This window comes from Amblyraja radiata, chromosome 35, assembly GCF_010909765.2.
Source record: "Amblyraja radiata isolate CabotCenter1 chromosome 35, sAmbRad1.1.pri, whole genome shotgun sequence".
Classification (NCBI taxonomy): Eukaryota; Metazoa; Chordata; class Chondrichthyes; order Rajiformes; family Rajidae; genus Amblyraja; species Amblyraja radiata.
Window position 1 is genome coordinate 3,923,105 of NC_045990.1, and position 21,854 is coordinate 3,944,958.

The 21,854-nt window shown below is 43.5% G+C and overlaps 2 protein-coding genes across 2 annotated transcripts in view; both read right to left on the reverse strand.

The window, feature by feature from the left end:
* Positions 1-3,509, reverse strand: part of tyk2 (tyrosine kinase 2) — a 74,739-nt gene extending 71,230 nt beyond the window's left edge. Inside the window, exon 1 of the mRNA XM_033012190.1 lies at positions 3,269-3,509. The gene's annotated coding sequence lies outside the window, so the exon portion shown is untranslated. The remainder of the gene's footprint in view (positions 1-3,268) is intronic.
* Positions 3,510-8,752: 5,243 nt separating this feature from the next.
* cdc37 (cell division cycle 37, HSP90 cochaperone) lies at positions 8,753-17,548 on the reverse strand. The gene is made up of 8 exons (XM_033012296.1): positions 17,364-17,548; positions 15,779-16,060; positions 14,853-14,961; positions 13,443-13,558; positions 12,380-12,502; positions 11,774-11,956; positions 11,383-11,454; positions 8,753-10,268 (listed from the first exon to the last, which is right to left on the reverse strand). Exons 1-8 carry the CDS (start codon positions 17,463-17,465, stop codon positions 10,122-10,124), a joined length of 1,134 nt encoding a protein of 377 aa, XP_032868187.1. The 5' UTR covers positions 17,466-17,548; the 3' UTR covers positions 8,753-10,121.
* Between the last annotated feature and the right edge of the window lie 4,306 nt (positions 17,549-21,854).

Here is a 21,854-nt window from a genome sequence, read left to right on the forward strand (position 1 = left end):
GGAAAGCCAGCAGCCAACATAATATACAAGCAAGATCACAAAGCATCTATAAAGGTCACAGAGTGCTGGAGTAACTCAGTGAGTCAGGCAGCATCTCTGGAGAACATGGATTGGTGACATTTCGGGTCAGGATCTTTCTTCAGACTGATGAAAGATGGCCAAGCATCCGGTGGATACCAAGTGAATTATCCTGTTTGTTTACACCTATCCAATAGCAGAGTAAAGTCTTGCTTAAATGTCTGACAAGCAGCACCTCAGTGCCAGGCGTCAGACTGGGATGTGTGAGAAGGAACTGCAGATGCTAGTTTAAACCGAAGATAGACACAAAATGCTGGAGTAACTCAGCGGGTCAGGCAGCATCTCTGAAGAGAAGGAATGAGTGACGTTTTAGGTCGACACCTAATTTGAAGAACTGCCAGACTGGGATTATATGCTCATTTCCATACAAATTAAACCCACAACCTCCTGACTCGGGTAAACTCTACAGTTGAAACAAATCTAGAAAAAACTACTGAAAGATTCAATTAAATGCATTCAGCAGTAATGTCTAAACCGAATAAAATCAAGATTCAGCCACAAGCCTTCCTCATTCCATTTCTCACTTCTCCGCTACGTAAAATATTCTAAAGTTTTGTGCATGAATAACCTGCTCCCCTGATATGCAACTGGGTTACATACAGTAACTAGTCAAGAACAGAAAAGTTAATACTTGTAAAAGCAAGCTTTGAAACCAAAGCTTTAAGAACCAGTTTTAATTAACTACTAGCATGGCAAGTCAAATTTCACTACACCAATTGGTGTATGTGATAATAAATGTCCTTTGTATCCTTTGTATGCGAGAAATTGATATTTGATCACAAATCCTGAATACCACTGGCAAGTGCAACATTTATTGTCCATTCATAATTGTTTCTTGAACTATCTTCGAGGGCTTGCTCTAGATCTTTCTTCACTTTAATTAATTAATGATTCAGGATCAAAGTGTATATTTTTCAGGAATTAAGACTGCACTGGGAATGTTCCAGTAGTCAAAAGAACAGTTGTAAGAGAAGGGAATGCAAGTGTGGCATCAACCGGAGAAAGCTTACAATGCAATAGAGAGAAGGGCACCAAGGTTTCAGAGTCAGGCCATACACAATCATTCACTCATCCATGAGGTGAAACTCCAGATGAGTTTTGACCATGTTCTAATCTGCATCAATAAAATACAGCTATAAATTATCAGCCGTAACTTCTTCCCCAGCCAATGAAAAGTTCATAAACAACAGTTATCAAGTGATGCCCACATCTATATCATCCAAGGCCCGCGAGTCAATACTTTTACTATAATTCTCTCAATTTCTAAAGGGAAATTATTGATAACAATTTTTAAAATATAATTTCTGCACAATTTTCTTCACTCAACAAGAGAACGTTTAACCATTAGAAATAATACATTCTTGTAACAGTTGTATGATCACAGATAAAATATATTGTACTACAGATATAGTTTACACACATCCAAAAACATTACATGTTCCTTATGTCACCTTAGCACTGGATTAATGAGAGCCAAGTATTCCAGGCTTGGTTTTAACGCACATATTTGAAACCAAGTAAATTATTTAACTCGATGTCGAATTATTTAATGCTCATTACAAACACACAAGGCTGACTGCTTGAAAATAAAAATAAAAACATGAGGAACTTCTACTCTCTAAACTGTATACATTAAAACATTATGAAAGTCAAAAAGGATGAATGTGGAAATTAAAACAAGAGGAGCATTGTAAATCACTTGAAGATGTGTTTCTCAATTCAGTTTCTTGCTCATACATTTTCACATGGCCACATGAAGCAAAAGGATCAGTGAAATATTAAATTGACTTTATATTGACGCCTTATTGTAGCATCCAAAGGCAATTTGCAGCAATGCAATCCACAAATAAATGATTACTTATAACTGTTTTCACTCCGATCTGGTGAGGTTTCTTGAATGTCCCTAAATTACAAATCCAATCTTCATTACCAGAGGAGCAGAAATCTGCTGTCCCGCTGAGTTACTCAAGCTTTTTGCGGCTATCTTCGGTTTTAACCAGCATCTGCAGTTCCTTCCTACACATCCTTTCTATACTAATCTCCATTATTCTTGATTAGTACGGGTGTCAGGGGTTATGAGGGGAAGGCAAGAGAATGAGGCTAGGAGGGAAAGATAGACCAGCCATGATTGAATGGTGTAGACTTATGGGCCGAATGGCCTAATTCTGCTCCTATCACTTATAACGTTATGATCTGCAATTCATCTATCATTATGGATATACTCCATACACTATACTCCATAATTTCCCAATCCATTGTTTTGGGGTTTTCTTTTTACAATCGTTGTCATCTCTAGTGAGATGAAATTGATTATACTTTTTCACACAGGAGGGCAGTTTTAATTTCAATTTCTACTGCTTCTTTCCTGTGCAATTTTGCTTTTCAACATTTACAATCACACATGCATCCAATGTCAAAATATGACTCACTGTTCCTGTCTATTATCAGTCCCTAGCCTCATTCATGACATCAACATCTTGCTATTATCCATTTGGTTTCTCTCCTCTCGTGTTCCTTTACTCAACACCCAACGATATGAATATTGATTTCTCTAACTTCAACTAGCCCTTGCTTTCCGTCTCTCTCCGTCCTTCCCCCGCCCTAGTTCTCCGACCATTTTCACTCTCCTCATTATTAATTTTACTGTTTGTGTGCCTCGTTGTCACTCCCCCCAGCCAACAATGAATCATTCTACATTTCCTTGATCATCATCAGCTTTGATCTGTGTCGGAAGGAACTGCAAATGCTAGTTTACATCGAAGATGTTTACACCAAAATGCTGGAGTAACTCAGCGGGACAGGCTGCATCTCTGGAGAAAAGGAATGGGTGACATTTCAGGTCGAGACCCTACTTCAGATCTGTCATCTTCACACCTGACCCTTCCACATCTCCAGTCTCTCAGTCCCCTGGCTCTAAGTTTAAGAGGAAGGGTTTCGACCCAAAACGTCACCCATTCCCGACATTCAAGATGCTGCCTGTCCCACTGAGTTACTCCAGCATTTATGTTTATCTTTTGCTTTATTCATTCTTGTACCCCGCTACTTGTACCCTGTTTCTGCATTATTTGCATAAATCCTGGGACTTTCTTTTCCTCTCCCTCTTTCTTTTCAAGGCTCTGGGCCGGAGGCACCGTTGAGTGCCAGTGACCATCGAGCTGTCTGTCAGGAGCAAGATCTGGGGCTGGTTTACCTTCACTCGCCAGTTGCACAACCTCAGCCGCTGCTGCCGGACTGAGCCAGTGAAGCAGGGCCCGGGGGGGCTTTCCGCTGCCGATCGCGATTCTTGACAGTCTAACGTCGATCTCTGGATAATCTCAACGAGAGCCCAAATCCGTCGATGATTCCTCCTCCGCCGCTCCCGGGTCGCGCTTCCACCTCCTTCTCCAGTCCCCGCCGCCTCGCTCCCTGGCGTCCGCACCACCCACCACCCACCTCCCGGATGTGACGACACGTCCGGCACTGCATCTGGAACAGCATGCTGGGAGTTGTAGTCCTTGGGGGTGGTCATTAAGCCCATCTTCACCACTTCAGGTGAGGCAGAGATTCAAGTCAAGTCACTTTTCAAGTTCAAGTGAGTTTATTGTCATGTGTCCCTGTATAGGACAATGAAATTCTTGCTTTGCTTCAGCACACAGAACATAGTAGGCATTTATTACAAAACAGATAAGTGTGTCCATATGGTACACAAAATTGCTGGAGAAACTCAGCGGGTGCAACCAAAGATCATAGAGCTCCTCTATGATCTTTGGGTGCAACAGCATCTATGGAGCGAAGGAAATAGGCGATGTTTCGGGCCAAAACCCTTCTTCAGACTTCTCGGCCCGAAACGTCGCCTATTTCCTTCGCTCCATAGATGCTGCTGCACCCGCTGAGTTTCTCCAGCAATTTTATGTACCTTCGATCTTCCAGCATCTGCAGTTCCTTCTTGAACACAAGTGTGTCCATATACCATGATATAAATATAGGGAGGTTTCATGGCAGCTGGGTCACAACCCATGACCCGTACTGTTGCTACGCTACTCCAAATGGATTACGGGTAGGCACTTACCATTGTTTCCAGCGTAGCGGGCCCGTTAAAACCCGGTGAAATTGTCAACTTTTGCGCTGTAAATAATTATGGAAATCGGGATAAGCGTGTGAGACATGTAGCCTACTTCAGAATTCCAAAAGTGAGGAGAAATGACGGTAGATAGAAGCGAGAGCTGAAGGGACAACAACAGCCAGAGTGCTTGGCGAACATTGGCCGTTTGCTCACTGCATTTCATCAACAGTAAGGCATTATTTGTGTTTTTTCTTGATTCCTTTGGCATCTAAAAAGTTTCAGAAGTGATAAATCTGGTTGTAATTTTTTTAAATCGCCCATGTTTCCCAAGTGGGTTTTTACATACAAAATGAAAACGCATCTGAAGAAAAATTTACAACATTTATATCACTTCTGAGAATTTTTAGATACCAAAGGAATCAAGAAAAAACACAAATAATGCCTTACTTGATGAAATGCAGTGAGCAAACGTGATAATTCCCAATATTTTCAATGTTTACCAAGCACTTTAGCTGCTGTTCTCCCTTCAGTTCTCGCTTCTCTATACCTTCATTTTGCTTCACTTTTGGAATTCTAAAGTTGGGTACGTGGCTCTCACACTTACCCTGAATCCCACAATTTTTTTCAGCGCAAAAATTCAACATTTTGGCGGTTTTTAACAGATAGGAAAGTACGCGTTTCTAGCATTAATAACATATACCAGAAGTGACGGATGTCTTCAGTTGGATTTAGCGGCTCCGTGCGTCGAGCCCTATGACCCAGTGACCTTTCCTGCAACCCCCCTATACACACATGAATAAATAAACTGATAAAGTGCAAATAACAGAAAAAGGGTTATTAATAATCAGAGTTTTGTCCAAGCCAGGTTTAATAGCCTGATGGCTGTGGGGAAGTAGCTATTCCTGAACCTGGTTGTTGCAGTCTTCAGGCTCCTGTACCTTCTACTTTTATTTATATAGCACATTTAAAAAACAACTCTCGTTGGCCAAAGTGCTTTACACTGGTATAAGAATAGTATAACAAACAGCAGTGGTTCATAGATTAAATACAAACATCACTACATACATATAGCCCTCGCTCAGACAGAGGATGTCAAGAAAGGCTTGGGAGTAGAGATGAGTTTTAAATCTCGACTTAAAGGAGTCGATGGAGGGGGCAGTTCTGATGGGAAGAGGGATGCTGTTCCACAGTCTAGGAGCTGCAACTTGCTTCAATTTGCTCCTCCGTCCTCCAACCCCATCTAGTGTATCCGTTGTTCAAGAAGTGGACTCTTATACATCAGCGAGACCAAACGTACACTGGGGTGATCGTCTCGCAACATAAGAAATACATACAAAAAAACAATAATACAATAAATTATCAATTATACTGGGTAACCAGACATTAGTGGTTGACATGGAAACTATTGGCTTTCAATTTGTTCCTCGCAAGTGTTAAATGAAGTATGAAGTAGCTGCATCCTGACAGTGCCAGAGATCCAGGTTTGATCCTGACCTCAGGTGCTGGCTGTGTGGAGTTTTCACACTGTCCCTATTTCCTCCCAAATCCCAAAGATGTGCAGGTTTATACATTAATTGGCCTATGTAAAATTCTCCCTAGTTTGTAAGGAATAGAAAGAACTAGTGTGAACAGTTGATCCTTTTACATCATCACCTTTCATAGGACTCGGTGGGACGAAGGGCCTGTTTCCATGCTGTATCTCTAAACTAAAGTAAACTAAACTAAATCATCCTATGATTGAGTTGAAAAGCAATGTGTTCATTATGTTCAATCTGTCCACTAAATGCTGACGCAAGTGCCAAAACATTATATCAAGAAACCTCTGATCCCTTGATGGAGTGCGAAGCTGTACATTAAGTTATAATATTCTCTCAGTTGGTCTTCAGATGCCATTCAACTGAGATAACCGTAATTGAAAGGTTTAAAAAGTAAGTAGGCACGTTTCTGGCCTTGATAACTATCCAACAATGGCATCTTTAATCTGGTTAACTATTCCCAAGATGCTCCACAGGAACACGTATCAATTACAATTTGACAGATATCTGAGCAAGACACCAAAAGCTGGAACAAAGAGAAGTGTTTTAAAAATAGAAAGGTTTGGAATGGATTTCCAGAGTTCAGGACCAAGATTCAGGTGAAAGCACGGCCACCTGAGGGACAACAGAAATCAGGGCTTCACAATAATGAAAAATTGGAGGAGATCCTGTAACTTTTAACCAGAAAATAAATGTGGATGTGTAGGAAGGAACTGCAGTTGCTGGTTTACATTGAAGTTTGACACAAAATGCATGAGTACCTCAGCATCTCTGGATAGAAGGAATGGGTGACGTTTTGGGTCGAGACCCTTGGATCATGTGTTTAATGGCTCTGACAAAATGAATACTTTAAAATAATTACTCGCATGGATTCTATTAGATCATGTTTTACTACAGGCAACAAAATAATCACAAATGATAGGTGAAAATTATGTTTCCATTTTTTTTAAGTTTGTTTGCATTCGTGAAGCAAAAAGTGTACAGTTGCAACATTCAAGGTTTGAGTGACTGGTCGGAGAAATCACAGGTTATACCACAGAAAACAGTACAGACCAGAAATAGAAATTATTTAATCCCGGCAGCAGTGAGCCGGGAAACTCTACTGGGACTAGCCTCAGAGCCAGTTGTTGTGACATTCGAACAGTGACCTTGATCTCAGTATAATGTGTGCAAAGATAATATTGCAGAGGGTAAGAGAAGATAGATATCATTCAAATGGATTCAATGAAATTAATGCTAAGATGAGGGAATTTGATATTCACATTCAAGTATAATACCTTTAAAATTATAATGCAGATTACACAGTCACATCTGTAACCTTGTAGAATGTGGAAGAGAAAGCAGCATTATATTTGATTAAATATGCAAGCAATGAAAGGTTGTGATTGTGAAATGAAATATTGGGGCAGATTGAAAGATAGAATATAAAATATAATGATTTTGATTAACCTAAAATAATTAAGTGACATGTGATGATCATCAAGTTATTGATTCTGCCCCCAATGTTGTAAAATTGTTAACAACAAGCCTAACCTAATGATCTGCAGATTGAGGACTTTTGAGAGGTTATCCCATACCAGAAACGGTAGCGGGGGCTAAAAGGGCAGGTTAGAAGCTGCAATGAGTCACGACCTTCCTCATTCCTTAACAAGTACGAACGAGGAACATGACAGAATACTCTCTGCTTGACAGGAGGACTGTAACATTCATGAAGCTCATCAATCTCCAGGGGAAAGCAGTGGTGTCTTGTTCACTCCACCCATCATGTACCACTGAGTGCAAGATACATCATCTGCAAAATGCAATGCAACAATTCCCTCATGCGGTCAGAATAATACTTCTTAAACCAGCAACCTCTATTATCAAGAAGGAAAAAGCTGACAAATCCTCATCATGGCAATTAATTAACAAACCTTTGTTGATCCTTTTAGCACAAGCCATTAATATCACATGGTGGACATGATCTCACCAGGACCCTATACAATGCCAGCCATCTGTGGGCAGTGCAGGTATCTCACAGCAACCCCAATACAACCTTGATTTCCAGTGCTGTGTGTATGAACCTTGCACATTCGCTCTACAATAATTTGGATTTCCCCAAGTGCTCCAGTTTCCACTTACAACCGAAAGAAAGCCAGTTGCAATAAACTACTCCTCTGTGTAAGTGCATGGCAGATATTATGGCCATGTGAGGGAAAAATAGGGAACTGAAAAATCAGTGGTGGGATAGATTGATGTGAAAGCCAGAAATTACTCAACTGATTGCTATGACCCCCTTCCATGTTGTATGAAAAGATGAAATCTTTATTTTTGTACTCAAATTTTCTTGAAATAAAGTCAACATAAAGATCACACTTTCCTAATTACTTGTACTTCCATGTTAACTTTCAGTAATTGGTGTGCAAGAACACTAGGGCCCTGAACACATGCTGACTTGAATCTCTCACCTTTCAGCAAAATATTCACCATTTCTACTTGAACCAAACCTCACACATTTCCACTTTATATTTTCTCTGCCATTTCCTCGAATGTTCATTTAGACTCAATGTCCTGCAGAAGCATCTGTGAATCCTCCACACAACCCACACTGCCACCTAGCTTTGTAACATATGCAAACCTGAATATATTGCACGTGATACCAGATATCCAGATCCACAGTATGAACACTGGACAATTATATTTAATCATGTACCTCACGTTTCCCATGTTGGGGGAGTCCAGAACCAATGGTCATAGTTTAGAATAAGGGGTAGGCCATTTAGCACAGAGATGAGGAAAAACATTTCACCCAGAGAGTTGTAAATCTGTTGAAGTCACTGCCAATGGAGGCCAATTCACTGGATGTTTTCAAGAGTTCGATTTAGCTCTTAGAGCTAAAGGAATCAAGGGATTATGGGGAAAAAGCAGGAATGGGGTACTGATTTTGGATGATAGGCCATGATCATATTGAATGGCTGTGCTGGCTCAAAGGGGTGAATGGCCTGCTCCTGCACCTATTTTCTATGTTCCATTTGCACCTTCATTCGCCCTGCACAGAATGACATTTGGGCAAAAAATCTCTTACAATTTACTGAAGCACACAACAGCACAGAAGCAGTTTACTGCATCACATTTTTATTTGCATATAGTGGCCAGTAACAAGAAAAATGATACAATAACTACCTTGCTCATAAGCATCAACCGCCTCAGATCAAACAGGTCACAGTAACACGCAGTATCAACAGCAACATTGGCCCTAGCTGAACAATTATTCTGAGTCACAATGTGTTCAGTGTGCAGTTTCATTCAAATATATGTACAGAACTTTAGTCAAACCCAGTAGACAATGCGAAGGTAGACACAAAATGCTGGAGTAACTCAGCGGGACAGGCAGCATCTCTGGAGAGAAGGAATGGGTGACTTTGCGTCGATACCCTTCTCCAGTCTGAAGAAGGGTCTCGACCCGAAACGTCACCCATTCCTTCTCTCCAGAAATGCTGCCCGTCCTGCTGAGTTACTCCAGCATTTTGTGTCTACCTTCGATTTAAACTAGCATCTGCAGTTCTTTCCGACAATGCGTCGATGTTTTCACCCAGGAAAAACAGCACCTATTAAAATTGGGACATGTGAATCCCTTGCCTAACCAGTAACTTAAATGAAACATTGCTGCACTACAACCCGAACACTCAAAATCCAAAGTCCTATGACATTTTGTCAATTCTTCTGCTTTCCCTAGCAATACCTGAAAGTGTGATCGTGGGATACAAACGTTTGGCTGGAGTGATAGCTCAAAGACACCATATTATATTAACTAATTTGCCGGTCAGAACTACATTTAACTTTGTGAGCATGGACTCCGCATTTTGTTTTTAAGAGTACAAAAGATTTTGTCGGATCATTCCTACTCCAATTTTAGCCTTCAGCCTTTTCTGTTTCCTTCCAAATTATTACCTCCATTAGGTGACATTTGTCATAAAGTCCACTTTTAGCGTTTAAGCAAGCCATGAGTTTGTGTGCTATCTTTCCCTCTACATTAAATTTATGTGGGGCATAGTTTCACGGCAATTACTATTCACTCTCCAGTGAGCCAATCCTTCAGTAGATGCCTTGAAGACATCAGTGCAGGGTCTAATGGGGTAACTCGGCAGTGTAGGAGTCAAAATTGGCACACCTCTTGTCTGCATGGCTCAACACCATCTGAAATGGCTAATGAAGCAATTGAAAAACAGTGACTCACTCTGACATTAGTTTTTGTTTTGCAGTGACCAGTGGATCCAGTGAGTTACTGCAAACAGTGAAGCAGTCTAGAGGCTGTCAAAACTTGTATATTTATTAAAATACAAAAAAGCATTTTATGTGTCAGACTTTCAGCTTTCATTCAATAGACTGATGTTCAATTTATGTCAACCCCAATGGGCTAGTCAAAAGGATGCAGTTTGTATCTAAGCACAGCACTTAAAGCTAGCAGTTACACAACAAGAACAGGTCTATTTTTCTTCAGTGGCTTCCTTTTTAACTTCTTCATATACAGGATCCTCTTCCCCAGTATTCTTCTCTCCTTCCTCCTCAGCTGCCTTTGCATTAGGGATCCATAGTCCAGAGTCAATGCAGCGCTGCATGTGGTACTTTGCTTCCTAGAAGATTCAGAGTGGATTCATTTTTATGAAACAAGCACGGAAGGCAAAAGGAAACACTGCTACATGGTTTCAGGAAACCCTTCAGTATCTCATGCAGCAGGCCAGTTTTTGCTTGAGAACGCACGGTGAACCATTAAGTTACTACAATTAAACATGACCAAAATGTAACATGGAGATAGAAACTGGGGGGAACACATCAATAACAGTGCCAATCTTAAGTGTCCCTTTATTTCAGTTGGAGTCATACAGCATGGAAACAGGCCCTTCGGCTGAACACCAACCAACATGTCCCATCTACACTAGTCCCATCTGCCTGCGTTTGGCCCTTATCCTTCCAAACCTGATCAATCCATGTATCTGCCTAAATGTTTCTTAAACGTGGAGATAGTACCTGCTCAACTGCCTCCCCCTGCAGCTTGTTCCATTCACCCAATGCCCTTAGTGTGAGAAAGTTACCCCTCAGATGCCTATTAAATCTTTCCCCCTCACCTTCAAGAGAGATTGTTATGTGTCCCAGATAGGACAATGAAATTCTTGCTTTACTTTAGCACACCAGAACATAGTAGCCTTAAACCTATGTTTAAGTTGATGGTACTTTTGCCACAAGTCACAACACTGTGGTCCAAGCCCTGATCCAGGGTTTGCACATCCCTACACTGTTTAAAGAGAGCACAGCATAGTCATTTTTAATCACCAAATCAAATTCAGAATCCTTAAACCAACGTTACATTTTCATTATATTTTAAAATTGCTTTATTGAGCTCACTCAGCTCCAAGATTGTTTTATCATTCATCCCCATTCAATAAGGAATCTTCATATACTTTTCCTCTCTAAACTAGCAGGCCACCAAATTGCTCTGCACTCCAAGTGCTGACCTGAAATTACTTTCAAGATAACCCAGACAAGAGTTGGCACTGTGACGGAACTTGCACAATCCATTAAATCCTTTCATTCATGAAATCACACCATGTCTTCAGCGGTGAAGATCACAAAATGTAGAACTTGGGAATAGGAGCAGCCCACAGGGAGAAAAAAATACCATCAGGACAGAATTAAACACGTTGAAACAATGATGTTAGATATATTGTGTGAGCCATGGGAATCACTTACTGTTGGGTCAATTTTGCTGATGACATCCTGTAACAACTGAATATCTTTTGCATCAAAACAATTCTTCATCTCCTGCAAAAACAACCAACAAAGTTATGAGCAATGTTGCAATGTTTTAGAACCTGCACAACAAAAGGCAACTTAAATACCTCAAAATTAATCGGGGATTAACACGAGGAAACTGCTTGAACTGGTAAAGGGAGCTTCTAGCAGAAATGTTACAATTTAGAAATTTAAACTATAAATCCCAGTTAATGGGAAGTTACCACATATCAGCGAAGGACACAGATAGGAGAATGACTCAGTAGAGCTTTGCCTCTGATGCGACAATGATGGAATATTAAATAATCTTCCCCGGAGCAAAAGTATCAATTTACAATGATCTACTCACTATTGGAAGATTTTCATACACCTCCACAGGGTCGAGCCCACCAGGTCCAATGCGCTTCTGCCGTTCCTCCTCTTCATATTCTTTCATTGCCTTTTCTATCCTTGCTTGCGCCCGACCTCTGACCCGCTCCTTAAAGGCTTCAAGTTCATCGTTAAACGCCTCAACGTACTGTTTATCAGCTGTCTGGAAAGCCATTGTAAACACCTCAATGTTTCCGATTCAATATAAGCATTAATAACAGGCATTTCATTATAAGTTTGTTGAAATAGGCAAAACGTGTCAACAGTCAGGATACCAAGGGCAGGAGTAAATCAATGGGTGAGGCAGTCTCACCGGAGACCACAGAGAGGTAACGTTTGTGGTCGGGACCCTTCTTCAGACTGACTGACCTGCTGATTTACACCAGCACTGTGTCCTTTGGTGTAAGCCAGCATCTGCAGTTCTTTGTCTCCACACTTGTCAACAGTAAAGATAAAAAGGTATCAAATGCAGCTATATCACAATAGAAAATATGATTTTTTTTAAAATTCCACAGGGAGATAGTTTGAAACAAAATAGTAGACTCAAATAGCTTGAAAATATAACCACTGCAATCCTTTTCCATACCTTGATTTTTGTGAAGAACTGTCGGAAACAAGCTCTTGGGTCCACTTTAAGGCTCTTGGCAAGTTCCAGGATAAACTGCATTACTATTGTTTGGTGGGCTACCTGCCCCATTAGAGCATGTTTCTGGAGAGGGAATCCATCAAAAATAATTGTAATATTAATTACTTTTAACAGGCACTCTGAAGATTAGCTGTAGTCACGCTCAATGACACAGTAAATTCCCATCTCATGACTTTGCCTCAATTTAAGTAGGGCTTTCATTTCATTCCCAATGGTCCAACCGTCCCAAGATACACTCTAACCGAGTTCCAGTGGCAGAATACTTCGAGAACAATTATCCTATCGTATATATTATAACACATACGCATGTGCATCCCAGAGGCTGAAATAAATAATCTACACATGCAAACTAGATAAAATATCATGCTGTACACTGCACAGTGATGAATTTAAAGTGGCTTTTAACAATTATATATCTGTAAACCATACGCAGTAAGTATAATGAGCAAACATGTCCTCATGGAAGAAACATTAATAATCACGCAAAGCTAGCTCACAAGTTCATAAGTGATAGGAGAAGAATTAAGCCATTCAGCCCATCAAGTCTACTCCGCCATTCAATCATGGCTAATCTATCTGTCCCTCCTAACCCCATTCTCCTGCCCTATTATGCGACACAGTGGATTCATCAGTCTGGGTAATATGAACATGATCAAATCTCATTACATGGCAACATTTAAGCAAAGTCATATTGAAGGGTTTTACCAAATTCAATAGGAAGTGTCTCACTCAAGCTTAGGAGACTCTAGCCACGTGGTCTGATTATTTTATTCCCCCTGGACTTTCAATGAAACTCAAAAAGCAATGACTCGTTTTGGTGATTGTTAACTATTTGGAAAGTACATCACATCTAATAAACATGCAACCATAATGACGGAAAAGAACGCCGAGGTAAAGACTGGTCATCATCTTGATAAACCGTGGAAAGGGATTCTAGCCGACTAGGGGAGAGCCTTGTCCTACACCAAACCCCATGTTCCCATTTTCTAATTGCTCACTGTACCTCTTCAACTTCTAAATCGATGCACCAGATGACCAGGTAATTGGCAGTCTCCTCGCACACGAGGTGGGGATTATCGGACAGATATTTCTGGCTGTCATCCCAGCGACTGAGCATGCCTGTGTACAGATAGGCAACAAAGTTATTTTTCTTCCTCCCTTGAAACTGATTATAGCTTCAGGCTTTGCGACTATTCACCTAATAACGTGTAAAAACTGCGTGTTGTTTGATTGGTGAATGACCTCTCATTCTAGACAGATGCACACGCACACACACACACGACTCGTGTCAGAATCATCTGTTGCACTGATTGTTGCTGTTATTTTGCAACAGATCTCTCTCACACAAACACACATGCAGATACAAACACATGCAAAGTAACACTGAGTGACAAAGTATGTACAACTGCTGAAAGCCAAAAAAATGTTTTGGATTGTAAAATGCAAAAATCAGAGATAAATAAGAGGAATGGGAACTGGATTATTTTATATTGGAAATAAGAAAATATTACCCATCTTGTCCAGTAAATGTGATTGCCTTGAATTCCGTAATTGGTGGAAAAGATCGAGCCCAATATAAAAATAAAGCAAGAACAAAAACTGTCTGGACGTTGCGACTAAGGTCTTCCCTAAGGTCTACTCCGATCCCCGTCACCGGCAGACAGGCCAGAAGAAGCCTACTACGAGTGCCTGGCTGCCGGAAAACACCAGCACTCTGGGGTAAAGAGGCCACAGGCAAACAAGCCACAGTTGGCTCAGATTAATGGTTATTGGACCAATGAATCTGATCCTTGTCAACCCTGTCCTTTACAAAACATAGGAGTTCCAGCCAGGAAGGAAATGGAATAGAATGAGAGGAAGCATGGCAGGAAGAAAGGAGAGGAGGAAAGGAGAGAACGTGGAAGACCCCTTATTTATTGTGCATCCTCAGTGAAGAAGGACTACGCCCTGTGTGGACCTGTACCTTCTTGCACTGTTGCTCGATACTGGGAATAAAGCCTACTGCGTGAGGTCACCTTACTATGAGTACCAGTGTGGTCATAGCGGATTCCACGTAATGACTAACGCCATAATGTACACAAAATAGGAATTTGAAGGGCAGGCAGAGAAAATAAAGAATAAATTGACCAAACCAACTATTTCAAGCTCTCGCTGGTTCATACAGGCTCAGTGACCATCTGTGTAAATTGTGCACTACAAAAGGAGACTCCAAGTGATCAGACAACCCAGAGCAAGCCAGAACCGGTTTTGGTTCAGTTTCAGTTGCAAAACCTCAGTTGCTTTCTCAGTCAGGCATCTGCCATCGCGCATACTCATCCCATGCCAAGCCAGTGCAACAATCTGAAAATTTACATTTTGAAAGCTGACAGAAAGTGCAGCAGTCACTGGACAAGTTCAAGTTATTGCTACTTACCAAAGTGCTTGACCTGTTTCTCATTCTTTTCCACAAAGGTCTTGTGTTTCTTTTCTTTATCTTCGTCTGTTTCAGCGTCATTTGATTCTGAACTTACATTAAAAATGCTCTATGGGGCAGAGACAGAAAATGCCAACATTTACAAAATGTCCACATCTTCAGTGACTTTGCTAAATCAAAGGGGAAAAATAACTCCCTTGAAATACATTTCCACCACATATTTGCAACAATTGAAAAATTGTGTATAACTCTTCAATTCTATTTTAGGGAGGTTTTATTTACATGATGTTGATCACTAATAACTTACTACTGTTGGAATGTAATAATTGGATCAAATACCAACATGTCCTGCTTGCCAAAAAATAAGTGAAAGTGGACTATAATAGACCAAGGATCAAATAGCCAACTGAAGTTGACAACAACTTGAATTTAATTTAGTGTGTCTAGAGCAATGAAACTTCCAAAAGTGCTGGGTTTTTTTTTTTTAAACGGACACAATCAAAACAGGACACATTTTCTTTTCACATTTGGTGAAAATAAAATTAAAAAATGTTTTAAAAGTCACGAGGCAAAATGAGATTGAGTTTAGGATCTAAAAAGGCAAAAAGGGTCAGATGTCCATTGTAAAGAAAATGGAGGATGGATAAAAGGCCCAGGCTGGATACATTATGGAAGCTAATTAAAAAAACACTTACTGTACACGCTGCTACTTGCAATGCTCGATCTGCTTCCCATTTTTTTCACAAAGGTAAGTAATTTTTATTTATATAGCACTTTTAAATCAAATCACGTTGAATCCAAAGTGCTTTACAGAGAAGAAATCAGATTACCATACATCCATATAAAATAAGGTCTTGTTTGCGGTTGACATTCACCCCTGCCCTAACAGTGGACAGTGTCGAAAGATGGTTCAAGATGACACTAACCTTACTGAATCCCTCTTTACTTAGTGTGTCTACATTCCAAGGCGTTGACTTCTCCTTCTTCTTCAGCTGTGTCCCCTTCTTATCCCAATCCTTCTCTTCCCTTTTCAGCAGTTTTAGTTCACCATGTAATTTTTCAATCTCTTTCTTTGCATCGTCAGTTTCCGCCACTACCAATTCATTCAGCTTCTTCTGGCACTCGCCGAGTTTGCGTTTAACATCGGTAGTGCCCTTCTCATACTCCTCACGCTCTTTCTGTGTCTCCTCCATCCGCTCGACCCGAGCCTGCAACACAAAGTTAGCAAGTGCCACTTCTTTGAGCTGTTAACTATGAGCTATGAACCTGTCAAGCAAAATCCTAGAAACATAACCTTGGGTCAGTATCATTTTTTTTGCTGATATAATGACACAAACTAGCTGTTAGTCATGCTTATCAAGACAAGTAGAGAAATAAAATCACTGTTTCTGTAATAATAATTATCTACAGATATTTTAAAAAAACAGGTTCCATAGAGGGAGGAGGAGATAGGGTGGGGCGTAGAGGAAGAGGGGAGGGGGAGTGGAGAGGGAGAGGGAAGAGGGAGGAGAGAGGGGGGGTAGGGGGCGGAGAAAGTAGGGGGAGGGGAGAGAGCGTGGGGGTAGGGGAGAGAGGGGGGAAAGGAGGGAGGAGAGTGGAGAGGGAGGGGGAGGGAAGAGGGGAGGGAAGAGGGGGAGGGAAGAGGGGGAGGGGGAGGGAAGAGGGGAGGGGAGGAATGCGGGGAGAGTGGGGGGAAGAGGGAAGAGGGTGGGGAGGGAAGAGGGGGGGGAGGGAAGAGGGTGGGGAGGCAGAGTGGGGGGAGGGAAGAGGGGGGGGGAGGGAAGAGGGGGAGTGGGAGGGAAGAGGGAAGAGGGTGGGGAGGGAAGGGGGGGGGAGGGAAGCGGGGGGGGGATGGAAGAGGGCGAGGGGAGGAAGAGGGAGGGGGAGGGAAGAGGGAGGAGCGGGGGGGGAAGAGGAAGAGGGTGGGGAGGGAAGAGGGGGGGGCGGGAAGAGGGTGGGGCGGGAAGAGGGGGGGGAGGGAAGAGGGGGGGGAGGAAGAGGGGGGAGGGAAGAGGGGGGGGAGGAAGAGGGGAGGGGGAGGGAAGAGGGAAGAGGGTGGGGAGGGAAGAGGGGGGGGAGGGAAGAGGGGAGGGGGAGGGAAGAGGGGAGGGAGGGAAGAGGGGAGGGGGAGGGGGGAGGGGGGAGGGGAGAGGAGGGAAGAGGGTGGGGAGGGAAGAGGGGTGGGGAGGGAAGAGGGGAGAGGGGGGGGAAGAGGGAAGAGGGTGGGGAGTGAAGAGGGGGGGGAGGGAAGAGGGGGGGGAGGGAAGAGGGGGGGAGGGAAGAGGGGGGGGAGGGAAGAGGGGAGGGGGAGGGGGAGGGGGGAGGGGGAGGGGGAGGGGAGAGGGGGGGAAGAGGGAAGAGGGAGGGGGGGGGGAGGGGGGGGGGGGGGAGGGAGGGAGAGAGAGAGAGAGAGAGAGAGAGAGAGAGAGGGGGGGGGGAGAGGGGGAGGGAGGGAAGAGGGGGGAGGGGGGGAGAAGGAGCAGCGGCCTGTGCGGGGAGCGGGGCCTCTACCTGGTGCCTCCATCGGAACAGACTGGCCGTGTCGATGTTGGGGTGAGTCTCGTCCTCATCGTCCGACACCTCGATGTGGTCCCACACGCTGTAATCCACCATGGCCACGACCCGCGCCGGCCGCTCGATCCCTCCGCCCGCTTCTAGAAAACTCCCTGCGCCGCCGGTTCCGCCCACCGCACACACTTCCGCTTCCGGTCCTATCGGCCACGCCCACCGGCTGCCAATCATCCGTGAAGGGGCGGGGCCAGCAGCAGGGACAGAGCAAGGGCTGAATTAGGCCATTCGGCCCATCATGTCAATGCCATCCAACCATGACTGATCTATCATTTTATAAAAAAAGATCCCTATTAAGGATAAGGGGGAAATCCTTTAAAACCGAGATGAGAAGAACTTTTTTCACACAGAGTGGTGAATCTCTCTGCCACAGAGGGTAATCGAGGCCAGTTCATTGGCTATATTTAAGAGGGAGTTAGATGTGGCCCTTGTGGCTAAGGGGATCAGAGGGTATGGAGAGAAGGCAGGTACAGGATACTGAGTTGGATGATCAGCCATGATCATATTGAATGGCGGTGCAGGCTCGAAGGGCCGAATGGCCTACTCCTGCACCTAATTTCTATGTTTCTATGATACTGAGGCAGGTACGGATTACTGAGTTGGATGATCAGCCATGATCATATTGAATGGCGGTGCAGGCTCGAAGGGTCGAATGGCCTACTCCTGCACCTAATTTCTATGTTTCTATCTTTCTCTCTCAACCCCATTCTCGTGCAAGGGAGAAATGAGTAAAAGGACACAAAGTGCTGGAGTAACTCAGCAGCTCAGGCAGCTTCTCTGGAGAACATGGCCACCATCAAGGGACAGGCACCAAGTGCTGGAGTAACTTCTCATCTTTACTATAACTGACCACTATCGCACTGAACTCATTTTCACATACCTCGACTCCATCCTATCCCTCCTGATCCAATCCCTCCTGACCAATGTCCAAGGCACCTCACACGCCCTTCGTCTCAGTTCAGTTTAGTTTATTGTCACGTGTACCGGGATACAGTGAAAAGCTTTTTGTTGCATACTGACCAGTCAGCAGAAAGGCAATACATGATTACAATCGATCCAGTTACAGTGTATAGATACATGATAAGGGAATAACATTTAGTGCAAGGTGAAGCCAGCAAAGTACGATCAAGGATAGTCTGAGGGTCATCAACCAGGTAGACATTGTAGTTAATCTCTGCTCTCTGGTTGTGATTGGTATCTTCAATGATACAATATATACAAGGAACTGCAGATGCCAACTTAAAAAATAAAATACAAAGTCTGGTGTAATACTGGGTCAGGCAGCATCTCTGGAGAAAAGGCATAGGTGACGATTCAGGTCGAGAAACAAAGGTTATATAGTTCATTGAGTCCTTTGTTATAACGAGATCTTGCCATGTTGAAATTGGTAACTACATTTTCCACATTTAAACAATGACCACACTTCAAAATAATTTCACTGCTGTGAAGTCCTTTTATACATGCTAAGATTGTGAGAGGGATAAAAACTGGAAGTGATTTATTTATTTGAATGATCCATAAGAATGTGTCAGTTGGGGGCCAGAGGATCAACTCATAATGGAATTTAAACATGAAGTATTTAGTTTTTAGTTTAGTTTAGAGATACAGCGCGGAAACAGGCCCTTCGGCCCACCGAGTCAGCACCGACCAGCGATTCCCGCACACTAACACCACCCTACACACCAGAGACAATTTAACATTTATAGCAAGCCAATTAACCTACAAAAACCTATCCGTGTTTGGAGTGTGGGAGGAAACCAAAGATCTCAGAGAAAACCCACGCTGTCACGGGGAGAACATACAAAGTCTGTACAGACTGCGCCTGTGGGCAGGATCGAACATGGGTCTCTGGCGCTGTGAGGCAGCAGCAACTCTACTGCTGCGCCACCATCCTTCAAAAAGCTTGTACTCGCTAGAATTTAGAAGATTGAGGGGGGATCTTATAGAAACTTACAAAATTCTTAAGGGGTTGGACAGGCTAGATGCAGGAAGATTGTTCCCGATGTTGGGGAAGTCCAGAACAAGGGGTCACAGTTTAAGGATAAGGGGGAAATCTTTTAGGTCCGAGATGAGGAAAACATTTTTCACACAGAGAGTGGTGAATCTCTGGAATTCTCTGCCACAGAATGTAGTTGAGGCCAGTTCATTGGCTATATTTAAGAGTGAGTTAGATGTGGCCCTTGTGGCTAAAGGAATCAGGGGGTATGGAGAGAAGGCAGGTACAGGATACTGAGTTGGATGATCAGCCATGATCATATTAAATGGCGGTGCAGGCTCGAAGGGCCAAATGGCCTACTCCTGCACCTATTTTCTATGTTTCTATAACAGTCGCATGGTTACTCAGGAACTGCAGATGCTGCTTTACGAAAAAGGACACAAAGTGCTGAGTAACTCAGTGGATCAGGCAGCATCTCTGGAGAATGAAGATAGGTGACGGGTTTGGATCGGGACACTTCTGATGTACTATAAATGCTGTCTTTGCCAATGATGATCAGATCGTGGGGGAGGGTTGGAGAAGAAAAGCAAATACATTAACGTTGTGCTGCCCACTCACTCTAATGATTCACCCGACAACAGCCATATTGGTGTTTGGCTGGACTCAACAGAAGCCATCTTGCGTTGCGAATACCCTTTTAAAACTTGTTTGTGGTTCCTTGGGTTGTAATCCTACTGTTATCACTGCCCTCTACTGGATGAGTGCTCAATACCACCAGGTGGCGCCACCAGCACTGGCTGCCTCGCCAACAGTCTGTTTGTCCTTTCTCCTGTTTTTTATTAATTTAAGTACGTTTAGAAGTATGTTTTAGTGTTTCTTGGTTTGTTTTATGTGGGGGGTGGGGGGGAATTGGGGGAAACTTTTTTCAATTCCTTACCTCGGCGGAGATGCAATATTTCTCCGTATCGTATCTCCGGCCCCCCTGCGGCCTAACAACGTGGAGTGGTGCGCCATTTCCTGGAGACAGGCCCGGCGCTTCAACCTGCGGGCGCTTTGCCGAGGATTGTGGAGAGCTCCAACCGTGGGGCCCGCGGTCTCTGGTAAGAAGTGGCCGAATCGGGAACTCCATGCTGCGGAGCATGTTTCAATCCATCCTGATGCCAGAGTTTCGATCATACCGACGAGAGGGCCCGGACATCGGACCGTCGACAGTGGCGACAGCGGAGGATTCATCAGCCCCGACCACGGGTGACCAAAGAGGAAGATGATTGAACTTTATTACCTTCCATCACAGTGAGGAATGTGGATTCCACTGTGGTGGATGTTTATGTTACATTTTATTTTATGTGGATATGTGTCTTGTTGCTTTTTACTTGGTATGGCTGCATGGTAACTCAAATTTCATTGTACCTTAATTGGTACATGTGACAATTAAATTGAATCTTGAATTTAAAATGGATCCTTACACAGAACACCACCTGTCTGAACTACTGAATCGCTGGTGCTGATGTTGCTTAGATTCACCATGCTGCCAGGATCAAAGATCTTATAGCGGCTATAAGATCTTTGGCCAGGATGATGCCAAGACGGCCCCCAAGCCAGGCGACTCTCTGCATGTTGGTCCCAGAGGTGGATCTGCAATCAAGAAGGGCCTCGACCCGAAACGTCCACCATTCCTTCCATCCAGAGATGCTGCCTGCCTGTCCCGCTGAGTTACCCCAGCATTTCGTGTCTATGTGATCCCACTTTCGCATCCACTCCATACACACTAGGGGCAGTTTGCAGAGGGTTAATCAACCTGCAAACCCAAACGTCTTGGGGATGTGTGAGGAGATCGGAGCACCCGGAGAAAACCCATGCGGTCACAGGGAGAACATGTAAACACCACACAGATACCATCTGGGGTTCAGATCAAATCTGGTATCTGGCGCTGTGAGGCAGCAACTCTGCTGCTACACCACTGTGCTCCTCATTGTGTTTGTGTGTGGAGGGGAGGGGGGGAGGGGGGAGTGGAAGAAAGCTGGAAAAGGGCAGCACAAAGCATGGCACAGGTGAGGAGGGTTTTTTGATGGGCAGATGCTTGGACAAAGGCAGGTGATGAAGAGATAAAATTGTTCCTATTCCTTTTCCACAGAGATGTTGCCTGACCCGCTGAGTTACTCCAGCATTTTGTGTCCATCTTCGGTGTAAACTGGCATCTGCAGTTCCTTCTTACATAGAACTGTAAAGTTTGTCGTGAGTTCTTTTTGAAAGGAGTAACCTCCTTCACACCACAGAGGGCAGCAAATTGTGAGAAGCTGCAAGCATGCAGAACCTGCCGGTGTGTTCTGGAAGGAGCCAGACACAAAGTTTATTAAAAATGAGAGATGATCACTTTAAATAGTTGTGGTATTGTTGGGGGTGGGGGTTCCTGATACTGAACATGCTGTCAGCTGTGCAGGGTTCAAAGAGGCTTTATCTGGATCGTTGGGTTTCAATCCATTACTGGTGTCACCAAA